Below are 20,181 nucleotides of genomic sequence, written 5' to 3'. Positions count from 1 at the left end.
TTTGAATTTTAAAGACACAAACAGAAACAAAAATCAAGCGATGTTGGGCGGAAATCCTCCCGATGCTCTTAAGTCTCCTCATCTTTCCTGCTTCGGTTTGCTGACACACTGAAATTTCTATTTTTACAGCATTCAGAGGTCAGGATAAACTACAGCCTTGGAAGAAATACACACATGACAGGAGCAAACCCACATTTAGTTCTTTTTTTACATTTTTTATTTCAAGCTGCAGCTGTTCCTGCCATGCCAACCTGGGGAAGTCTTTATCTGCAAAATGAGTTCAGTCAGACTTTGGCTGAAATTTGTATCTGCTTCAGCATCTGCCTGACACGTGTCTGTCCTTCTGTCAGAAAAGGTGTAGCCAGCAGGGTGCACGTTGAGCATCCTGGAAAGGAAAAGCAGCTGCTGCTAAGTTAACACAGAACACCTTGATTGCAAAAAAGAAAAACCTACAGCTGGATCTCAAGGCCAAAGTGTTCCAGCTCAGTAGATACTAAGAAGGTGAAAAATGAGGAGTGGTAAATATTATTTTTTCTAAACATTGGCAAATGAAAGCTTGATTCCTCCGTATTCTCCAGGTTTGCGTTTGCTTGAGTGTGTACAGATGCTCCTCATGAATCGTTCAAATAAGCATGATGACTTGGATTTGTGGTAGTGATGCGGCTGAAATGTTGGCTGAATTGGTTTTCAATCATGTTTGCAAAGTTAGGTTAACGTCTGCTTGTTCCCATTCTTTTCTATTATTATTTAAAACATTACACATAGGCAATGATGGAATACTTCTTGAAGAAAACATATCTGGTTTTACCCCCTAAAAAACAGGGGGCAGCAGATCTTTAAAAAGTCTTTCTTTAAACATTTCTAGAATCCATTCTTACAAGGTCGAGAAATGGTCGTAAATTAACCTCAGCTAGCTAATTAGCTTGTTGGTGGGGGAAAATGAAAACGTGTAAATTCATGAAGAAATGGCTTAAAAATAGGGGTTAAATGTGGTTGTTAAAACTGTTTAGTGGAAATCCTTTTAAAGAAAACTGCCTGGTTTAAGATAAAGAAACTTGGCTCAACAGGGATCATGGCGATTGAATCGCATGTGTTGATCAAGAAACGGCAGAGTTTCTGTTTCTTTCTGTTTTACGATAGGTTAAATTAAGCATCAGTTCATAGAGAAAGTTCACCTCTTCCTGCTTGTTTTTGTCCATATTATGAAGCAAAAGTTTGTTTTAAAGAAGCCACTGCAGCGATATAGAGCATTTAAGCTATGTGACCGTAACTTCTTTCTTAGGCGTCTTTTTCATCACTGTGCATTATCACTTTTTAATGCACACCTAGCAGCCAATCAGAATTGAGAATTCACCCAGACCATGGTATAAATTATGTTAAACCACTTGAAACACAAATTATTTTGCCTTTACCAAATCCTAATGGAACGTGTGTGTAATTTCTAGCCTTCGTCCCAAATCAAAAGTATTTTTAAAGTAATTAATATTTATTAATTGTCCTCTTCACATGGTAGCAAGTAAGTAGTAAGCAACATCAGAGGATTCTAACAGACTTTGAAATGCCAACAAGCCCCCAGATCACCTCCGACTTGACTGTCAGCGCAGAGCCACAAAATGTTTGGATTTCAGAGGCACATTGTTTCTGACGTGATACCAGTGGTCGCATCAATAGAGTTAAAAAAAAAAGAAAAGAGAGAAAATATGTGATATTTAAATGAAAGACTGTGACACACTGACTCTAGAATAAGAGTCTTTGGTGGCCTAACAGAAGTGGAACGAAGGATGTTAGCTGAGCTGATCTCAGCAGATGTGGGTAGTGTGAGGAGGAAGACGCTCTGGTGTATGCCGGTGAGCTTGATTGTGTGTGTTTTTTCCTTTCCCTCCCTTCTGTCCTGCAGGCGGAGATCGTCAAGCGGCTGAACGCAATCTGCGCCCAAGTCATTCCCTTCCTCTCCCAAGAGGTAAGACCTAACAAAGCCTGTCACTGCGACTTAAGAAGGAGGTGGGTGATAGAGAGGGGAAAGGAGGGAGGAAAGAGGACAGAATGCATGAAAGAAGAGAAGTGTGGGGTGGTTTCTCAGGCAAAAGAGCAAATACGAGCGCACACACTCTAATGCACAGGGCCGTGCGCACTCACACAGATTATCCTGAGCTAATCCTCCCTGCTCAGGATAGGCAGATATGCGCTGAATTTATCAAATGTCTCCCACCAACATATGCCGGGGCCAGCGGCACAGTGTGTCAGACAAAATACCTTTGTGTTCAGATGGAGTTTATTTGTGTGCACACACAGCGGTGGGTGTGAGGTTTGCATTTACACAGTGTGTTTAATGTGCGCTCTGAGGTGTGTGCGTTTATGGTATAAATCCTCCCTCTAAGGAGTTAAAAGTGTGTCTGTGTGTGTGTTAAGAGGTGGGAATAGCAGTGAGGACTCCAAAAGCTCTCCTCCAGATTAGCCATGGATTAGGAGGTTTTAGGATGGATTAGGAATAATGGCATTAGACTGTGATGCAGCTACACAGCCCTGAGGCCCACAGAGAGGAGAGGAAGCTGCTTTGTGTTGATTGCACAGCCTTGTTTACTGTGTTTGCAGATGAAATGCTACACAACTTTGGTCATGCAGCCTCAGCTTTTTTTTCCCTTTACTGAAATGTTCTGATTTTGTTTCTCTGTGTTTTTTGTTCGCATTGTTATCAACTACAGCTGAGGTGTCAAAAATGCCTCAACAGGAATAGATCACTTTTTACCATCTCAGATAATTCACCTTAAAATCAATTTTTGGGCGTTTTTTATTTTTTATTTAATTAGATTACATATTGGTAATACTATGAAAAACATCAAGTATGTTTCATATCCTGTAGTACTTTCTTGGAAGTCAAAATGGTTTATGTATTATTAGGTTTCCTAAACATCTTCCACAACTTTTATATAACTGCTTTTCTGAGCATAACTGAAAGCATTATAAAGCAAATGGAGTTGTCAGTTTCTTAAAGCTGGTATTAAATTTGAACACATACAATGTAAGAGGGGACATTTTTTGCCTTCTTAGAGTATTGAAATGTACAAAACTATGGAATAATGTAAGTGATCATTAAGAAAAAAACTGGTTAAGATAATAAAGGATAATTAACTTTATAGAAACAGCTGAGCTGTTTTTCCAACCAATTCCACTGCAGGAAAGTTGGTGCGGAGTTTGTATTTTTCTTTGTTTAAATGACTGCAGTAATAAAATAAAAAGCATTTTTCAATTTTGGTTTAAGAGCCTTTTTCCTCAAAACCTCAGTTCTAATAGAGGATAAGTTCAGCCTCATTGGCACGAGTCGATTGAGAAGGGAATGCCCCATTAATGGTTTGGTTAATAATAATAACTGATTCTTTATTTATCCCACAATGGAGAAATTCTTCTCCGCATTTTGACCCATCCCCTGGGGGGATGCGGTGAGCTGCAGACTAGCTGCGCTCGGGTTGCAACAGCTGGCTGGGGAGGGCGGGGATCAATCCGCTAACCCTTTGGTTGTTGGACAACCTGCTCTACTGCCTGAGCTAAACTGCCGCCCTAAAACTTAAACTAAAACTTCTGAGAGCTGACTGCTCCTCCACAAGTCCCTTTTTTTAAAAGCCCAAGTTCAATCTAAGATCCTGGTACATGAGCCCAGGTGAAGTCTGTAAGTCTCTGAGGTCTGCTCTAACAAACTCCAAACTCTATAGTTAAAATTAAACCAAATCGGGTTGTTTTTAACCCAACTCCGGTGTTAAAAAGGGACTGTTTTCTGGGTTATTATAACTCAGGAAAAGTAACATAGATTGGGTTAAAATGAAACTATAACCTAAGAAATTACTGCCATTTCTCCAAAAAGTAACCCAAAAATATATCCCAGCATGAAAGCTATGGACACAATGGGGATGTATAGCATGTTCAAGAACGTGTTAAACATACATTCTTGAATGCCCATTTACACCATGTTGTTCACACTGGACTGTCGCTACCCGATACTAGCGCACATACCTATACAGTTGGAAGGGGCTTGTTGCGAAATGTCAAAGTGGTACAAAAGTGGTACAAATCTTGTGAATCTTGCTCCAGGCTTTTTCTTTCACAACTCTATTCCAATAAATGAAAGACTTGGTGTCATAAAACTCTGGCTAGACACAAACGACAATTATTACTTTCTCCCGCATGATCTATTTGCAAACAGTTGGGACTTCTGTGTTTTGAAAAGGGAATTGCCCATACATCACTAAATCTGAGTCCCTGATGGGTCAAAGTTCAACTAGTTTAACTTTTAAGGCATATTCATTGGCAGTGTATTTTGTACATAGAGCAAGAAAACAGACTTGAAAACTTGTGCAGCAATGCATGAACCCAAGATTTTGGAATGTGGAAGCCTGAAACGCACATTCACGCACATTTACGCAGACTTCATTAAAAGTGGCCGCTTTTCCAAGCTCGGTGTGAGATATAAGTGCCACTAAAGTTCACATCTCATTGCTCCATCTCTTGAAAGTTTTGCTCTAAAAGAGATTTAAAGGAGGAAAAAGTGTCTGGGATCAGGTCCTCACTGTGTATTGATAATCACCTACAATGTAAGTATCTTTATACATCTAACTTTTTGTTGATCCCAGCTGTTTTGGAAATATATTGCACGGCTTTTTAATTCAAATTTTACAGGTTAACTTCAGCGTGCAAACCTTGATTTGGTCAGCAAGGTCGCTCACACCTTTGCCAACAAAAAAAAAACAAAAACATCAGCAGAAACACATTCTGGTCCACATTTAACTATTCTGTTATCAAGCATACATTGATTTTTTGTTTCTTTTTACAACTGCTGCTTAGATATCATTGTAGCAGCTGGTATTTAATTCAACACTTTACTTGTGTCATACACCTAACTAAAATTGGACAACACCAACTGTAACAGTTGAAGACCTTTCCAACCTGTCTTATAGTGACTTTTTTTTAACCACATTGTGTATATATACATATACATTCCTCAAAAGTGGAGGTTTTAGGACGACTGATATCAGCTCCTCCTGTGTTTCCATTTGGTGATAAAGAAAGTCATTTCCTTCTGTTGAACAGCAGAAAACCTGTTTACCTACCAGAGTTTTGCAGCGGACTCACACGTGGAAAACAGCCATTAACATCAGTCTGTCTCATCCTAAATTGCAGTTTGCACCAAGTATCTTTAAAATATTTTGTACTGATGCTGAAGCATCCCTGAAAATAGATAAAAACAGTTGTCTAAATAGCTCAAGATTACCTTTTTTTTTTGGCTTGGATATGTCTGACCAGTTATCATAAAATCTTATTATAATGCTGTTTATGTTCAGAGTAGTGGAGCTTTTGATGTGTTGCGGTGTTGGTGCAGACTCACCTAAGTAAGCAGGTGTGTAGCTGAACTCCATGGTCAGGTTTTCATCTATGGCTGACTTTGATGTTTTTGCTCTTCTGGATGAACCTTGCTGCTCTTTTCTCTGTCTCTAACCTTTCTATGACTTTTCCATTGAATTTCTCTACATAATAATTTTCCTGTCCTAAAATATGCCTGCTTTTACTTGATGACCCTTGCGCTCTTCTGTCATTTTTGACAGCTGGAGGGGAAAAAAATAGGAAAAAAAAAATCACACAAAAGGGGAAGACGAGCATTAGAAAGACTTGATTTAGACAAAAGAAGGATTTCATTGACCCTGTAGGAAATGCAGTTTTAAATTCTACTTTAGACATTTGTTAAGTTCAGACTGTATTGTTGACTTAGTGTCGTTTTTTTATTCATAGGATGCAACATTTTTGAATGACTCCTGTTTTCCTGAACCCAATAATTTTACATAAATATAGATGATCCATGTTTCCTCTATATCAGTTTTTCCCCAACTTTTTCAGGCCACAGACCGATTTAATATCAGACAATATTTTCACAGACTGGCATGTTTAAGGCTTAAGTGGGCGTACAATTAAAAAACATTTTTTTTGCCTCCAGCTTCCCTTCACTTTTGAAGGTAAAGTCCATCATCATCCCCTGTAAAATATCTGCAGCTGCTTTAAACTTGATTTGTTCACTAGATTTTGTGTAGGAATTAAAATTTGATATAGATTGTTCTGTAATCAATAACTGTCAAAGTGAAAGCTAAAAACTTAAACTTCATCCAACTTTTAAGGTGCAAAAAAATAATTTAAAAAAAACGCTAAAAGTGATGTTTTCTAAATATGACCAATGATGTGAATTCAACGTTTGAGCAACTTTATTAGCAGCAGCATTAGACAACCGGTTGCTCAATATTCTGCATTATTATTATGGCGTGTAAAAACAACTGGTGCCATACATCAATATTTGGAATAAAGACTCTTGGTTTTTGTCTGTTAAATGCAGCTTTCTATTATTTTGAAGTCGAAGGCTCTTCTGCTGTTTTCTCACTGACTGTTCTCTGTCCAAAAAAAAACTTTCCAAAGACGTTTTTTTTTGGTCAACTTTGCTAGCTTGGTGGTTTCGATTTTGCTGTCGGCGCAGCTGCTTTAAGAAACTGGCGGATGTAGTTTTGACATGTGACCATGCAATTTATTTTAAAGAATCCAGTAGTTTTCCAGATTAAAGCTTCTTTCAGAATCAGATCATAAATGAGAGGAAAAAATATAGGACAGTTTTTTGCTTTTTTTCTAGGGCCACGGACCCCAAAGGGTCCCCAACCCCTGGGTCGGTGGCACAGGGGTTGGGGACCACTGCTCTAAATGACTTTCTAAACTCCATTTATTATTAGAAGAAACAGTTATAATCCAAGCTTGCCACAGAGGGCAGCACATTATTCCGCTGCAAAGAAGAAAAAAAAAACAATTAATTTTTGAACTTATAAAGATGCTCAGGAAATATAAATTTGCAGTGGATGCAGTTTATTTTTTTACTTGACTAAAACACTGTTACAGAGTTTTTGCTATCTTGTCTTTCTATTTTGGAAAGCTTTAGCTTTGTAAACCAAATTCATTTTTATAAAGCTTGCATGAGTGTTTTAACAGGCCAAGAATCTGCAAAAATAAGAAAGGAATAAAATCCATCAGATGCTTCTAGAGTGTAATGAGCAGTTCTAACTATTTGGGTAATAGAGGTTTTATTTGAACTCAATTTTCTTTTCCCTTAGTTTTTTCTTCTTCTCTGAGTTTAAATAACCCAGTTAGTCTCTTTTTATCCTCGGAGTTGGACTAACTATTTTGTTTTCATCTAAAGATTTGCTGTTCTTCAAAGTGAAGCCTACAAATTTAATATGTGAAAATGCCAAAAATGTTTTCTCTTCATCTCCACTGCTGTTTGGTAACCTCACATTTCTTTGGATTTTCTTTATAATTATCTTTCTTTTTTTAATCTGTGTTTTAGCATCAGCAGCAGGTGGTGCAGGCAGTGGAGAGAGCCAAGCAGGTCACCATGGCTGAACTGAACGCCATCATAGGAGTGGGTGCATTGCACACACACGTACACAAATTCACACAAAAATTTCCATCATTTCTTTTACATTTTTAAAAAACAGGTAGAAGACAAAACAATAAAGTGAGAAAGTCTTCAAAAAATGCATTAAAGATGAAGGAATTAACGATGGAGTCAAATGTAAAAAGATAAACTAAAACAAATATGTATATAAAATAATGTAAATATCAAATAAATAGCTCCTGTCTCTGTGTGTTTCAGCAGCAGCAGCTCCAGGCTCAGCACCTCTCTCATGGTCATGCCATCCCGGTTCCACTTACTCCGCATCCTGCAGGTCTCCAGCCCCCGTTGCCTCCAGGGGCCAGCACTGCCAGCCTACTGGCTCTGTCCTCTGCTCTGAGTCACCAGCTGCCTCTCAAAGACGAGAGGAAACACCACGAAAACAACAGCGAGCACACGAGAGGTAAAACCTGTTGGCCCTCTGGTGTTTTGGATTCAGAGTTTGCGTTTTCGCCTGCAGTTAATAAAGTGGTCTCAAACAATTTTCCAGCCAAGACTCATATTGATCTCTGCGCGTTCTGTCGGCTGTCTGATTGTTTGTACTGTGAATGAACAGCAGCTCCAACAATTAAAACTGATTTGTCATGATGCTGCTTTAATTGTTCTAATAGGGAGCCGTACACAATCGCCACGCCGCCTCTCTTCTCTGCGCAACTGTGCACAAAGAGCAGCTTTAATTATTCCCAGAGACGACTTTCAACTCAAGTATTTAATTACTGCTTGTAGAGACTGTGAGTGTGTGGATGGTAGAAAAGTGTGTGTGTGCCAGGGCTTAATTGCTTTGTTGCAGCAAGGCGGAGGGCTTCTGCTGAGCAGTTAACCTTGCCCTGCAGCTGCAGTGAAGTTAACAGCTCCTAATGCAGGTGGTGCTCATCCCAGTTAGAGGCACAATCAATGAAAATGTAATTTCATCTGCAGAGTTCCTGAGGAGTAATGTGTGCGCGAACGGAAGAGCCGGTTTCTTTATGTCCTTTAAGAATTTTTAAAAGCGTGTTTACTGGAATTCAAGCTGCCGCAAATTTGGTAACTTGGTAACAAAATTTAATAAAAGTTGACCACATCCTCCCCTCATTTAAAATCAATAGAACGCTTTTGGACATTTTCAATGTGGTTTGAATCACATGTTCTCATAATTCTAGAACTAAAAAAGGAGGACTTTTATTTTACAATCTGCTATTTTTCTGCAGCTTTTCTCCAAAAGTTCCAAAGTTCACATGATTATGATCAAATTTTGTTATTGCTACAAGTCTGGATAGGCGATCAAGCAGATGTTTTTTGAAGGAAAACACTGCTCTGGCAGATCTATGTGTTTTATTTACTTAATTATATACTAAACTTAAATTGTCATTCTCATTTTTAAGAAATGTTGATTTTAAAATGTTCTCGGGACAGCTTGGTTAGCTAGGAATTCACTGCGATAACCAAGAAACGATATATTTTTACGTTTCCATTGTGATGCATCCGCTTGCAGACAAATAGATCCGTGTGCGTCTTGTTTTTTCCTCATCCAAGCTGACATCTGACTTAAAACTGTACAGCTGGATAGCTCTGATAATGTTTACCAGTTGTGTTGCACTGCAAATGTGAGGTTGTTGTTGTGAGGTGCTGTATGAAAACTGAGACCTCTCAGCAATGGGGGGTGGGGGGGGGGGGGGGAAGTTGCTCAAAAGGCAAATTTTCTAAAGAACTACTGTCGTTCTGCAGAAACTTTGTCCTGGAACACGACATAGCTGATTTTGGCTCAAAGCGGCATAATCTTAATTGAAAGACCACTGGGAACGCTTCTACGATTGATAAAAAAAGTGATTAGAGTGGATCTTTAACATCCTCATGCTAACGTTTTTAAATGTCTTTACTTTTTAAATTTCTTCAATTTTAAGGAACCAGAATGTTTTTTCTAACAAGAAAAAGAATCCCCTTTTTAATGTGTGGTTTCCTGTCCCTTATAGTCACCAGAAAAAGCTCCTGAATCAACTGCACTTCCTTTGCATTTCTTTCCCCCGAACAGCTCACTCGTGGAAACATTCATTTATGGCATCAGGTTTATGCAATGATTTAGAAAATCAGTAAAGGAGAAATTCACCCACAGCTTTCCTTGTTGTTTTTAGATGAGAACTGATTGAGATACAGATTTTTTTTTAATGAGTCAGACTTTTAAAACAGCAGAGGTCATGGAAAGTCATTTTTACCAAAACTGCCTGACTTTTCATTTTGATTATTGAGCTTTGTCATTTGCTGCTTAAGACCTGTTTCTTCTGGGGTTTTCCATTTCCCCTTTTCTGTTTTTTTTCTAGTTAATCAAAGATTGAATGATATTTTTTATGATGAATTTTTACTGATATTCATACATATGAAGAAAAAATGCTGTTTTACACGAACTTCTGGTTGTTCAAGGTATTTAGTGAGTCATGCTTAAATAATACAACTCAGTCTCACTTATTTATGTTTATATGTATGAATAGAGCACGTAGCTCACAAATACCACATTTTTCTGAACCTCTGGAGCAAATGAGGAAATTCTTTGTAGTTTGTCTTGCAGTGAGCTTTTGACGTCATCTGCTCTGATTGCTTATTAGATTTACAGCTTAATCAATCAGCAAAGCTCATGGTAACCAGCAACAACCAGCTCACCATCTTTACATGACGTATCTTACAGTCATGAGCTTACAGGCTGGAGGTTTTCTGGCAGCACATTTTCTAATAACCAAAATAACTTTTTACTAAGTCCAGTAGCCTCTGCTTCAGTCCGATTTGAGTGTTTTATGTAAATATTCTGAAACTGTCGTCACTCACCTGTTTGGAGAGTGATTTCCAACTCAACAGTTTAGATTAAGTCTTTTTTACATGTCCTGTACAAAATCCTCCACATTTCACTGTTGGTCTATTATATATGACATTTATGCATCGTAAAACACTCTGAGGTTGCTGAATTTAATTTTCTTTTGTTCTTTCCTTCCTCAGACAGAGATTCAGTTAAGGTAAGTCCTCATTATTTTCTGATTACGTTCATAATAATGTATTTTCAGCTTCATATGCTGTTTTGTGTAATGCAATAGGGTTGTAATATTTGCAATACATATAAAAAACAAAAGAGCCTACCAAAAAACAGATCAAACAATCAAATAAGCCTGATACATATAATACAATACTGTTTTATACAGAATAAGGTTTAGATCATACACTGTAATTTGGTGCTGTTCATTTATTGTCTCTATTAAAAACTGAAAACATTATTTTTTTGAAAATATTGTAGGAAAAATATGAGTTGAAAAAGAAATTCAAAGACCTGAAAAGAACCAAAAAGGGAGCGAAGAGAGGCTACACAGCAAATCACGGTTACATCCAACGCTTGTAGCAATTAGTCTCTTCAGCTGAGTTTTTTCCCAAGGCAAACATTTGGTTTGTTGAATACCCAATGAGCACATTAGCATTTCTTTCTACCAGCAGCCTGAGCTCACATGTTCCAACATGGACACGTGTTCAGAAGCATTCATGTATGTGTGTGTGTGTGTGTGTGTGTGTGTGAACCCTAGAGCAGGTGGAAGCTGCAGGAAGGTTTTCGTATGTTATCTCCTAACCCCCCCCCCCCCCCTATGTCACATATCCTCAACCACATGTGCAAACAGAGGTGTGATGCTCGCACTGTGACAGGAGCGATTACCACGGTGTAAAGGTGTGTGTGTGTTTGGTCATCAGAATCAGAATCAGCGATACAGATAAGGGCTGGAATGATGAATGCCTTTCATTAGCGCCCTATGAGAAAAGAACACACACACACACACACACACACACACACTTAGAGATGCTCTTTGACACAGCGGCCAGCAGTCACTCCATGAAACCAATAACCCCCTTGTCAGTGATCTACAGTTGCCGTGGCAACAGCCCACATAGTACATTGTGTTTGAATTGCATGAACATCTGTGCCTTAATGTCCTTGGCTTTGGCACGTCACACACTGATAAAGGTATGTGGGTACAAGCCGCACACTCATGTGCTGCTGCTCGCTCATTGTGCTGTACAGAGAGTTAATTAAAAGGTGTGTTCGAAGACAGATCCTTTGCAGACCTTTTGTTGGTGGATTTGGCCCACCGTGAGATACGTTCATCTGTAAAAGGTTTGACTAAAATTCTTCGAATTGCCTTGAATGTAATTACTCATTGGAAGTCACATGTTTACGTTTGCGCCACCAGTGTGGGAAAAGTAGAGGGACTAATTCCTAACAAGGTCTCTCAAAGTTTAGACTGACCTTTTCAATTAATCCTCTCTTTGGACCAAGCATGCCCCAGCGCAGGGTTTGTGTGATAGCTGCAGTGACTCTAAGATTTTTGTACTTTCTGCCTTGGTTTTGTCCCTGGTAAACAAGCTTCCCAGCTGCAGTCCGTTTCTCTTTGTTAACACTGAAATGCTCTTTTAAAAGCTCGGACTGCAGTGTGCAGTCAGGCTGCTCGTGCTGTGCGGGCTGTAGCCAGAGACACAAATGAAAAGGGTGAGGAATGGATGAAATCAAATTACTTCAACCCAGAGTTTAAGGGACTCTGGGTTTTTGCTTTAAAAAATCTCTGTGTTTGTGAGAGTTCAAAGTATAAAACACAAAGTATAGAAGGCATTTTTTTTCTACATAGAAAAATCTCTTTCTTCTCACTTGTAGTTTAATTGCTTGATCACATGGTGTTGGAGTTTTTTTAGAGAACAATGTAACTATTATTTATGACTTTAAACTAAAGTTAAAATCTTGGGCGGCTAAAATCTTTTATTGCTCTCCAGCAAATGAAGCAAATTGTGCCTCAGTGCAATCATAAAGGACCGTTTTAGCAGAGAGATTGTAGATTTGTTTGTGAGCTTCATTGTTAGATCTTAGTTGTTTGTTACTTTGGCCCTCTTTGGTTAGGCTTACTCACAAGGAAATATTTTAAAAACTATCATGATTTTACCAAAATTTTATGTACAAATTGAATTTATTAGGTTCTAAATTTAATCTGGTTTGATAAAAGAGCATTTCTTTGACTTCCAGATTGAAGCACTTTTTAACATGAAACAATGTGGACCAGCCGTAGTTCAGAAAGTTGCCATTAGGGGGCCTGCTGTACAAGAAAGCTTGTCCTTATTTACCACAACGTTTTCAGAATTTTTTTTTTTTTTTTTTTTACATCTGTGGCTATAATCAGGAAAACTGCACCGGGGAAAATTTTTTGTATATTTATGCAATGTGGGTGCAGCGGTGCACCCACATTGCATAAATATACAATGTGTTTATGTGAAGCATGTAAATGAGTAAGTTGAGTGTATTGTACTGTCATTTTTTTATTATTTATTTTATCATTTTATAGTATTCTTAGTGTTCTTTTACAATTTCTCTAACGGGTGTTGTCGAAGTAACCATGGCTATAAACACTGTGTTGCAGACATCAGATTGTTTCAATGTAATGATGTGTTTTTCGTGTGTCTAAATAAAACAATGTATAATTTAACACATTAACAAGTCATTTTTATGACTGGTGATCTTCACCTTAGTTATAGAACATCTATCAGGCTTTTCGGTTGTTATGAACAAACAGAGGTTTGCCGGTTATATCAGAGCACCGGCTTTAAAACTGATCTTTAATTGGCCCAATGGAAGCTAATTGGTCCGATGACCACATGTTTTGTTAGCTTTTGTTACAGTTTTCAAAAACAGCTAGATTTTAATCAAATTTTCTATTCCTGTATCTGACATAAACAAAGGAAGTACCAATGTTGCAATTCCACCAATGGCCACTGGAGGCAGGTTGCAGAAGAAAGCAATTTCTTATTGACTCTTATGTTAAAATATCTGGATGTACAGGCTGTTTTTAATATTATGTATGTCATATTCCTGAAATTGTGTCTACTAGGGGACATTTAAGTATTTTTAGTTTTTTTTTCATGGACCTAGCAGAGCATCAAACTTTAATTTCTTCCACCCAAATATCGTTTTCTTGAGTTTCTGGAGCAATGTGCCCGTCTTACTTGAGACTTAGTTTTTGCTGTATTGTGTTCCCTTGCTAAATCGTGGTTCTTCTATTACTGTCTCACTATTTTTGTCTTTTGCATGCTTCTTTTTAACAGTACACTGTGTTCTGTGTCCTGATTGGGTGTTGACCTTGTCAATCAATGCTGTTTTTCCTGTGGAGAATACATTCAGCTTTCCAAATCTACATACATCTTCAATCTTTGGTTTAATTGTATTATATTGAACTATTGTTATATTGTTTATTCACGTCTGTCTGAAAAAAGTGTATAAAGTGCGACGTTTCACTTCTGTAATCCTACTATGCGGATTTCACCTATCGTGATTTTTTTAAAACTTAACGCCTGCAATAAACGACAGAAACCAATAAACAGATGACGTCAGAGATTATCCATTCAGTTTTAAGTGTCGTTGAACACATTTTTGTTCTAAATGCAGATGCAAAATGTTTGCAACTTCTTCTGAAAAATGATTCTTAAGTAAAATGATAATGCATCTAGATAAGGATGCAGGCATGCAACGGGATTCAATCCGACTCATAAAATGTTGATCAGCCCTTTTATTAAAAATCGAAACCTGTTTATCGTGGCGATCTTGATCATCAGATAGACGTAGATGTGTTTGCAAAACTGCAAATACAAACAAACGCTCAACCTCACAAAAAAAAAAAAACATTCAGGACCTGGAGAGTCGATTCTATGCAGGGAGCAAATCTAAATATGTCGATGAACATTAATGCTTTCAGTCAGCCAAACCACTGAATTTGTCACAGTCACCGTGCTTGCTCTGCTGCCTTCATTTGTCTCTGCTGCTAAATTAATTTACTTTGATGTTTTGAAAGAGCTCATTTGCAGGCTAATTAATCTAATCAGGCTGGGAAGACAGCGCCAGACAGTGAGGGGATCACCTCTTTTCAAAGGTGCACACACCTGTACTCACACTGACACCTCCAGATTATTTGCACATACAACATACGAAAATGTAAACTGGCTCGAGTGTGTGGCGCACACACTCGCACATTGCATCACTTCTTTCCCACACCGAATCGTTGTCATCAACACTTGCAGCACGGCAAAGGGCAGCGGAAAGGTTACAAGCGTGAGTTAGTGGAAAGGTCAAGCTAAAGGTCTTACTTTATTTTTTTTTCTCTCCGTCCAGTGTCTGCTGGGGGAAGCAGCGCCTCCCAAAGAGAGGGAAAGATCAGCATAGACCGGCAGAGCAAGAGGGGAAATGTTTAGCTGACCTTAATTTGATCTTTGCTTCTCAAAGAAGATTAATCCTTCAGTAATGATATTTAAAGGAAGCCTTATTTGATTAAGAATGGGAGACACCAACGGACCAGCTGCCCCTAATGCCATGATGGTATAATCAAACTGTCAGGGAGGCTGTACAGCTTTATTATGATGTAGTCCTGGGGAAAAAATAACGGCTTTGGTTGACAATGGAGTTTTAGAAATGATAAAATATAGATGTAAAGCTGAGTTTTTACTCAAAATATGCAGGAACTTTTTTTAATTCTATTCTGTATATTAAATAAAGTTATGCCTGAGCTCATTGCAAAAGAGCTCTCAAAGGTTATACATGTATGGATATATTTCAATTTTATTATGACTTCATAACCACTTTGGACTCTCTAATGTGATATAAATAATTCCTAATACACAATAGCTATTATTGTTATTCTTTTATTTCAATTTTTAATTTTAAAGTGTTTTAATTATTAATAGGCTTTTTTTAAAACATGGACTGTGAATGTAAACCACCAGTTTTCTGCTAACAAGTTTTAATGTTGTATGATGCTGTGATACTGAAAAGTGACAGTAATTAGTAGTATCCAAAGTAATTTGAAGTGATGAATTTATCATGAGGATTTGGAAAACTGAAATTAAATGAAAGAGCCAAAAATAGTTGGCAGGGCTGGGGGACAAAAGCAATATTTAATTAAAAACTTAAAATTGTGGAGGAAAAAAACAAACAAATTTAACTGTGCGAAAACAGAAACTGAGACATCATGTAACAAGTAAGAATCTGGTTATGATGAACTGAAAAATACTTAAACATGTTAACCGGTGATCAGCTGAAACTGCTGTGGATAATCCAAATAAAATCTGGTGTAGTCTGCTACTGCAGAGCAAACAGAACCTAACACAAAGCCTTTTTGAAAATTGAAACCACAATCATTCACACAAAATAAGCTAGTCTTAAACAATAGTTTTTTTTTCATAAAAAGACTTGGTTTGACGTAAAATGTCATGTTAGAAAAAATATTTGCTATTGATAGCTCAGGAACTCTTTAGCATTTTTGTTTTTGATTTAAGAATAATGAATAGACCACCACTTTAGGAGATCTGAAATTTGTCCTCATTTAAATGAGTTAAAATATTTTAAAATATGCAAGCACTAAATGACCATACACACCAACCCTTGTTTCTTAGTTTTGTGTTTATTTTTTTTGCCTACAGTTTATGTAATTCGTAGATATTATGTATGTGTTATGGCAGGTGGGTGGAAGGTGGAATCCAAATGTGAACATGGCTTTCCGGGTAACACATTTTATTTTAATCTGGTGTAGAGAGTGCGGATGGCAGGCTGGCAGTTTTGCAGTCAGAGAAGCAAATAGGCGGTTGGCCGCTATGGAGCCGGGCAGGATCTTAGAAGGGAGAACGGGAGGGTTAGAGCGCATAAAAATAACTTTTGGCTCTGGTAAAACTTCCGCTATTGTTACCAGAGGTGAATAAAAGTCTGGCGTCGGCTGGAGGTCCATCTGAAGAATATATAGAGTGGCTGATGAGGAGCAGGTGTGGCTCAGGCACTGGAGGAGGGCACGCCCACAGGATCACTACAGTGTGGTTCCAAAACAATGAAAAAATATGACAATATTTAAAAATTGTTTCAATAAAAAACAGCACCAATAATGTATTTAATTGGTTGGTTGGTTGTTTGTTTTTTGGTTTGTAGCTGATGTGTTTTATTATAGAAACATTTGCTAGTTTAACTTTTAAAAATGCGTTTTTTTCTGTTTTAGAGCTCATCAGTGTCTCCATCAGCCAGTTTTCGGGCTGGAGAGAAGCACCGAAGTTCGAGCGATTATTCGTCTGACAGCAAGAAACAGAAGACTGAAGACAAGGAACTGACGTCCACACGCTATGTGAGATTTCTTGATCTATATTGTAAAAGAAAAAGAGGGAAAATATTGCTTTATATGTAAATGTGTAAGTAACATGTAATCGCTTCTATTTATCTAATAATAATGAAAAAAGGGATTTTTTTCACCATAAATTTGGTTTCATTATAGTTGTTTAAAATTAGCAGTTAGTTAAACCTGGTCATTTATTTTTTCCATGAAGTTTTTTATTATTATAGATCCAAATCTCCCAAACTGAAATATTTCTATAAATCCCAGGAAAGTGATGGTGAGAAGAGCGATGACAACTTGGTTGTGGATGTCTCCAATGAGGTACTGAACACTTCAGAGTGCTGCATGATCTGCGTTTCCCCCTGAGAGAAAGGAAAACATCTCCCCTTCATCCTCATCTGTGCTCATCTGCCACAGGATGCCGTCTCTCCTCGAGGAAGTCCCGCCCACTCTCCTCGGGAGAACGGATTGGACAAAACTCGCTTGTCAAAAAAAGATGTCCCCCTGAGTCCTTCTTCCATCGCGTCCTCCAGCAGCACACCTTCATCAAAGTCCAAAGAGATTAATTTGGTGAGTCATTTAGGTAACTGTGTCTTTCTGATCTTGAGTTTAATTTCTCCAGGTAGGTTTCTATTTTTACATACCTGTTACAGTCACTGAAGACAAGGAAAAGGTTCATTTATTAATTTCATTTATAAATTAATTTTAAATAAATTGTATTAATTAATTTATTTATTAATTTAAAGTAAAAGGTTCATTTATTAATTTCAGCATTTCTTGAAAAGATAAAACGGTTTCCTTTGTACTCTATTTTGCAGAACGAAAAATCAACAACTCCTGTCTCCAAGTCCAGCACTCCCACATCTCGCTCTGAAGGCCCCCCCAGCAGCAGCACCGCCACAGGCCTGAGGTCTGCACCCAGCAAACCCGTGGGAGTGGAGGCACTAGGCAAGTTCTGAAATCAGATTAATTATCTCTGTTTATTTACTAGAGGAGCCAAATCACGACCAAAGTTGTCTTAAGGTGCTACAAACAGCAAGAAACCATTTTGAAGCATTTAGGATTCTCATAATCCACTTTTGTAGTTAGTGAGGAATATAAATTTCACCCAATCATTCTGATAAGTCCAGATTGTCTTTTTTAATGAAAGTCAACATAAAATGTTCTCCTATAACATCAGTTATTGAATTGAATTGAATTGAATTGTTCCAATTCCATAGTATTTCTTTCTCTGGGGAGGTGGATTGCCAAATCCCGCCACGCATCCACTACTGGTCTGGCCCTTCTATCAAATTTTAAAAACCCTTTGTGGCCCTCGAGTCAAAAAGTTTGCCCACCCCTGCTGTAGTAGTTTCGTTAAGGTTTCAATTAGAATTTAGTTTAAGACTAAGACCCTCTTTGAGATGGAATTTAAGATGCAACAAATATGTGATCAAACTACCGGTAGTCTCACGTGGCTCATTGGGATTTTCTTAACTTGCAGGTCCTGCACTTCGCACACCGCTAACAGTGCCCTGTGCTTACCCAAGTCCGTTTGGCATGGTGCCTCATCCGGGTATGAACGGAGAGCTGACTGGAGCAGGAGCAGCCTACAGTGGCCTCCATAACATCTCCCCGCAAATGAGCGCAGTGGCCGCTGCTGCTGTGGCAGCCTACGGACGCACACAAGTGGTACTCGGACATGCATAGACTTCAGAATCTGCACAAATATGCAAACATCGCAGTGTGTCGTAGAGTCAAAAATGTCGTAGAACAGCGCTTGACATCGTAGTTGAGAGCAATGATGTAAAATTAAATGTATAGTTTGCGCCGGACCTTGATGTATCATGTTGAAACATCTTTCAAACTCTTTAGGTGGGATTTGATCCTCACCATCAAATCCGTGTCCCTGGCCTTCCTCCTAACCTGTCGGGGATTCCTGGCGGGAAGCCGTAAGTACCTTTCTCTGTTTTTGAGTGGCTCAATAAAAAAGCAAGCTTTCAGTCTCCCCGATTGTTCTTAATTTCTGTCTCATCTTAACTGTTCTTCTAGAGCATACTCCTTTCACGTGAGCGCCGATGGACAAATGCAGCCTGTTCCTTTTCCTCCAGATGCACTGATCGGCCCAAACATCCCTCGCCACGCTCGACAGATCAATACTTTGAGCCACGGGGAGGTGGTGTGTGCGGTTACCATCAGTAACCCAACACGCCATGTCTACACTGGTGGCAAGGGTTGCGTGAAGGTGTGGGACATCAGTCACCCAGGAAACAAGACCCCCGTTTCCCAGCTGGACTGCCTTGTGAGTGCAACCCAAAACCATGACGTTAACTCCTGTAAGTTCAAGAGCTGTCTCAGACGGTTCTTTTCTCTGTAACATCAGAACAGAGATAACTACATACGGTCCTGCCGCCTTCTTCCGGATGGACGGACTCTCATCGTTGGGGGAGAGGCGAGCACCTTGTCAATCTGGGATTTGGCTACCCCGACTCCTCGGATCAAAGCAGAACTGACATCGTCAGCACCGGCATGTTATGCTTTGGCCATCAGCCCTGACTCCAAAGTCTGCTTTTCCTGCTGTTCTGATGGAAACATTGCCGTTTGGGATCTCCACAACCAGACTCTGGTTAGGTAGGTCAATGGGGGAAAAGAGTTTGTTCTCATCATCCATATTGATCAGACTGACACAGAAACAAACATTAAAGTTCCACTCCAATCCAGATCTTTTGATGCATTGTAAAAGCATTCACAGTGGTCTTTTAATTGTGATTGTGCCATTTTTAGTCAAAATAAAAAACCTGGAACATAGTTTGTGCAAAACAGCAGGATTCATTAGCAATTCACCTCTGAGTTATGAGCTAGGGCTGTTGGTGCAGAGTTAACCTGCCTTAGTTTACACGCAGTCCAGCTATCTTATAGCCCCTTACAACCCAAATCTAACATTAGCAGTGCAGCAAAAATGGCGAGCAATATTGGAGCTATCCAGCCGTACAGTTTTGATCCAGATGCCAGCTCAGACGAGGAAAACAAAGACGTACATAGATCTATTTTTCTGCAAGTGGATGCATCAGAATGGAGCAGAGCAGGGAGCTTGTGGTCCGCCAACTGTAGCAGGTGCGTCACTGCTACAGGCTTTTTCAAACTGCATTGTTTCGTTTAATTCCCAACAATTTGGAAAAGAAATACTCAGAAACCCTGTTTTAATCTTGATTTTCTTTATATTTGTCCTCCATCATGAGGAAAAATGCTGCAAAAACATGTTAAAAACACATTTTTTTATGGGAGTGGATGATCTCAGTGTTCCGGGATCTCAGCCTGCAGAAGGATCCCCAGATATTGTAGAGGATATATTGTTTAGGAAACATACTGGTAAATACAATCTGCCCAAAGATTGCTGGAGGTAAGCTTGTTACTGACCAATCAGCGCCATTAGCTGGGTTAGTGTCAATTTTAATTGAGTTGAACCGTGGCTCTTTTTTGGCTTTAGACATAAAAAAAACAAATAATATAATAACTGGGATGTCTGTATGCGCCAGATCAGTCTATTCTTTTTCATATTGACTGTCATTTGATATAGCACCAAGTCCGGTGGATTTTCAGAGGTGCTTC

The 20,181-nt window shown here is 38.7% G+C and overlaps 1 protein-coding gene across 4 annotated transcripts in view; it reads left to right on the top strand.

The window, feature by feature from the left end:
• The window catches only part of LOC100125464 (transducin-like enhancer protein 4), a 40,733-nt gene that overhangs the window by 15,785 nt on the left and 4,767 nt on the right, over positions 1-20,181 (top strand). For 3 of the 4 annotated variants that reach the window (XM_011478855.3, XM_011478854.3, XM_020705721.2), the window contains 12 exons: positions 1,898-1,960; positions 7,361-7,435; positions 7,670-7,871; positions 10,430-10,446; positions 16,483-16,605; positions 16,861-16,914; positions 17,011-17,163; positions 17,412-17,541; positions 18,077-18,264; positions 18,448-18,524; positions 18,625-18,874; positions 18,956-19,203. In XM_011478855.3, the coding sequence (XP_011477157.1) occupies positions 1,898-1,960; positions 7,361-7,435; positions 7,670-7,871; positions 10,430-10,446; positions 16,483-16,605; positions 16,861-16,914; positions 17,011-17,163; positions 17,412-17,541; positions 18,077-18,264; positions 18,448-18,524; positions 18,625-18,874; positions 18,956-19,203 (1,580 nt within the window). The remainder of the gene's footprint in view (positions 1-1,897; positions 1,961-7,360; positions 7,436-7,669; positions 7,872-10,429; positions 10,447-16,482; positions 16,606-16,860; positions 16,915-17,010; positions 17,164-17,411; positions 17,542-18,076; positions 18,265-18,447; positions 18,525-18,624; positions 18,875-18,955; positions 19,204-20,181) is intronic. The other variant, XM_004072133.4, reaches the window with a different exon arrangement.

This window comes from Oryzias latipes, chromosome 9 (genome assembly GCF_002234675.1).
Source record: "Oryzias latipes chromosome 9, ASM223467v1".
Lineage (NCBI taxonomy): Eukaryota > Metazoa > Chordata > Actinopteri > Beloniformes > Adrianichthyidae > Oryzias > Oryzias latipes.
The sequence above is the reverse complement of the archived record's forward strand: the minus strand, read 5'-3'. Positions and strand labels throughout refer to the sequence as shown.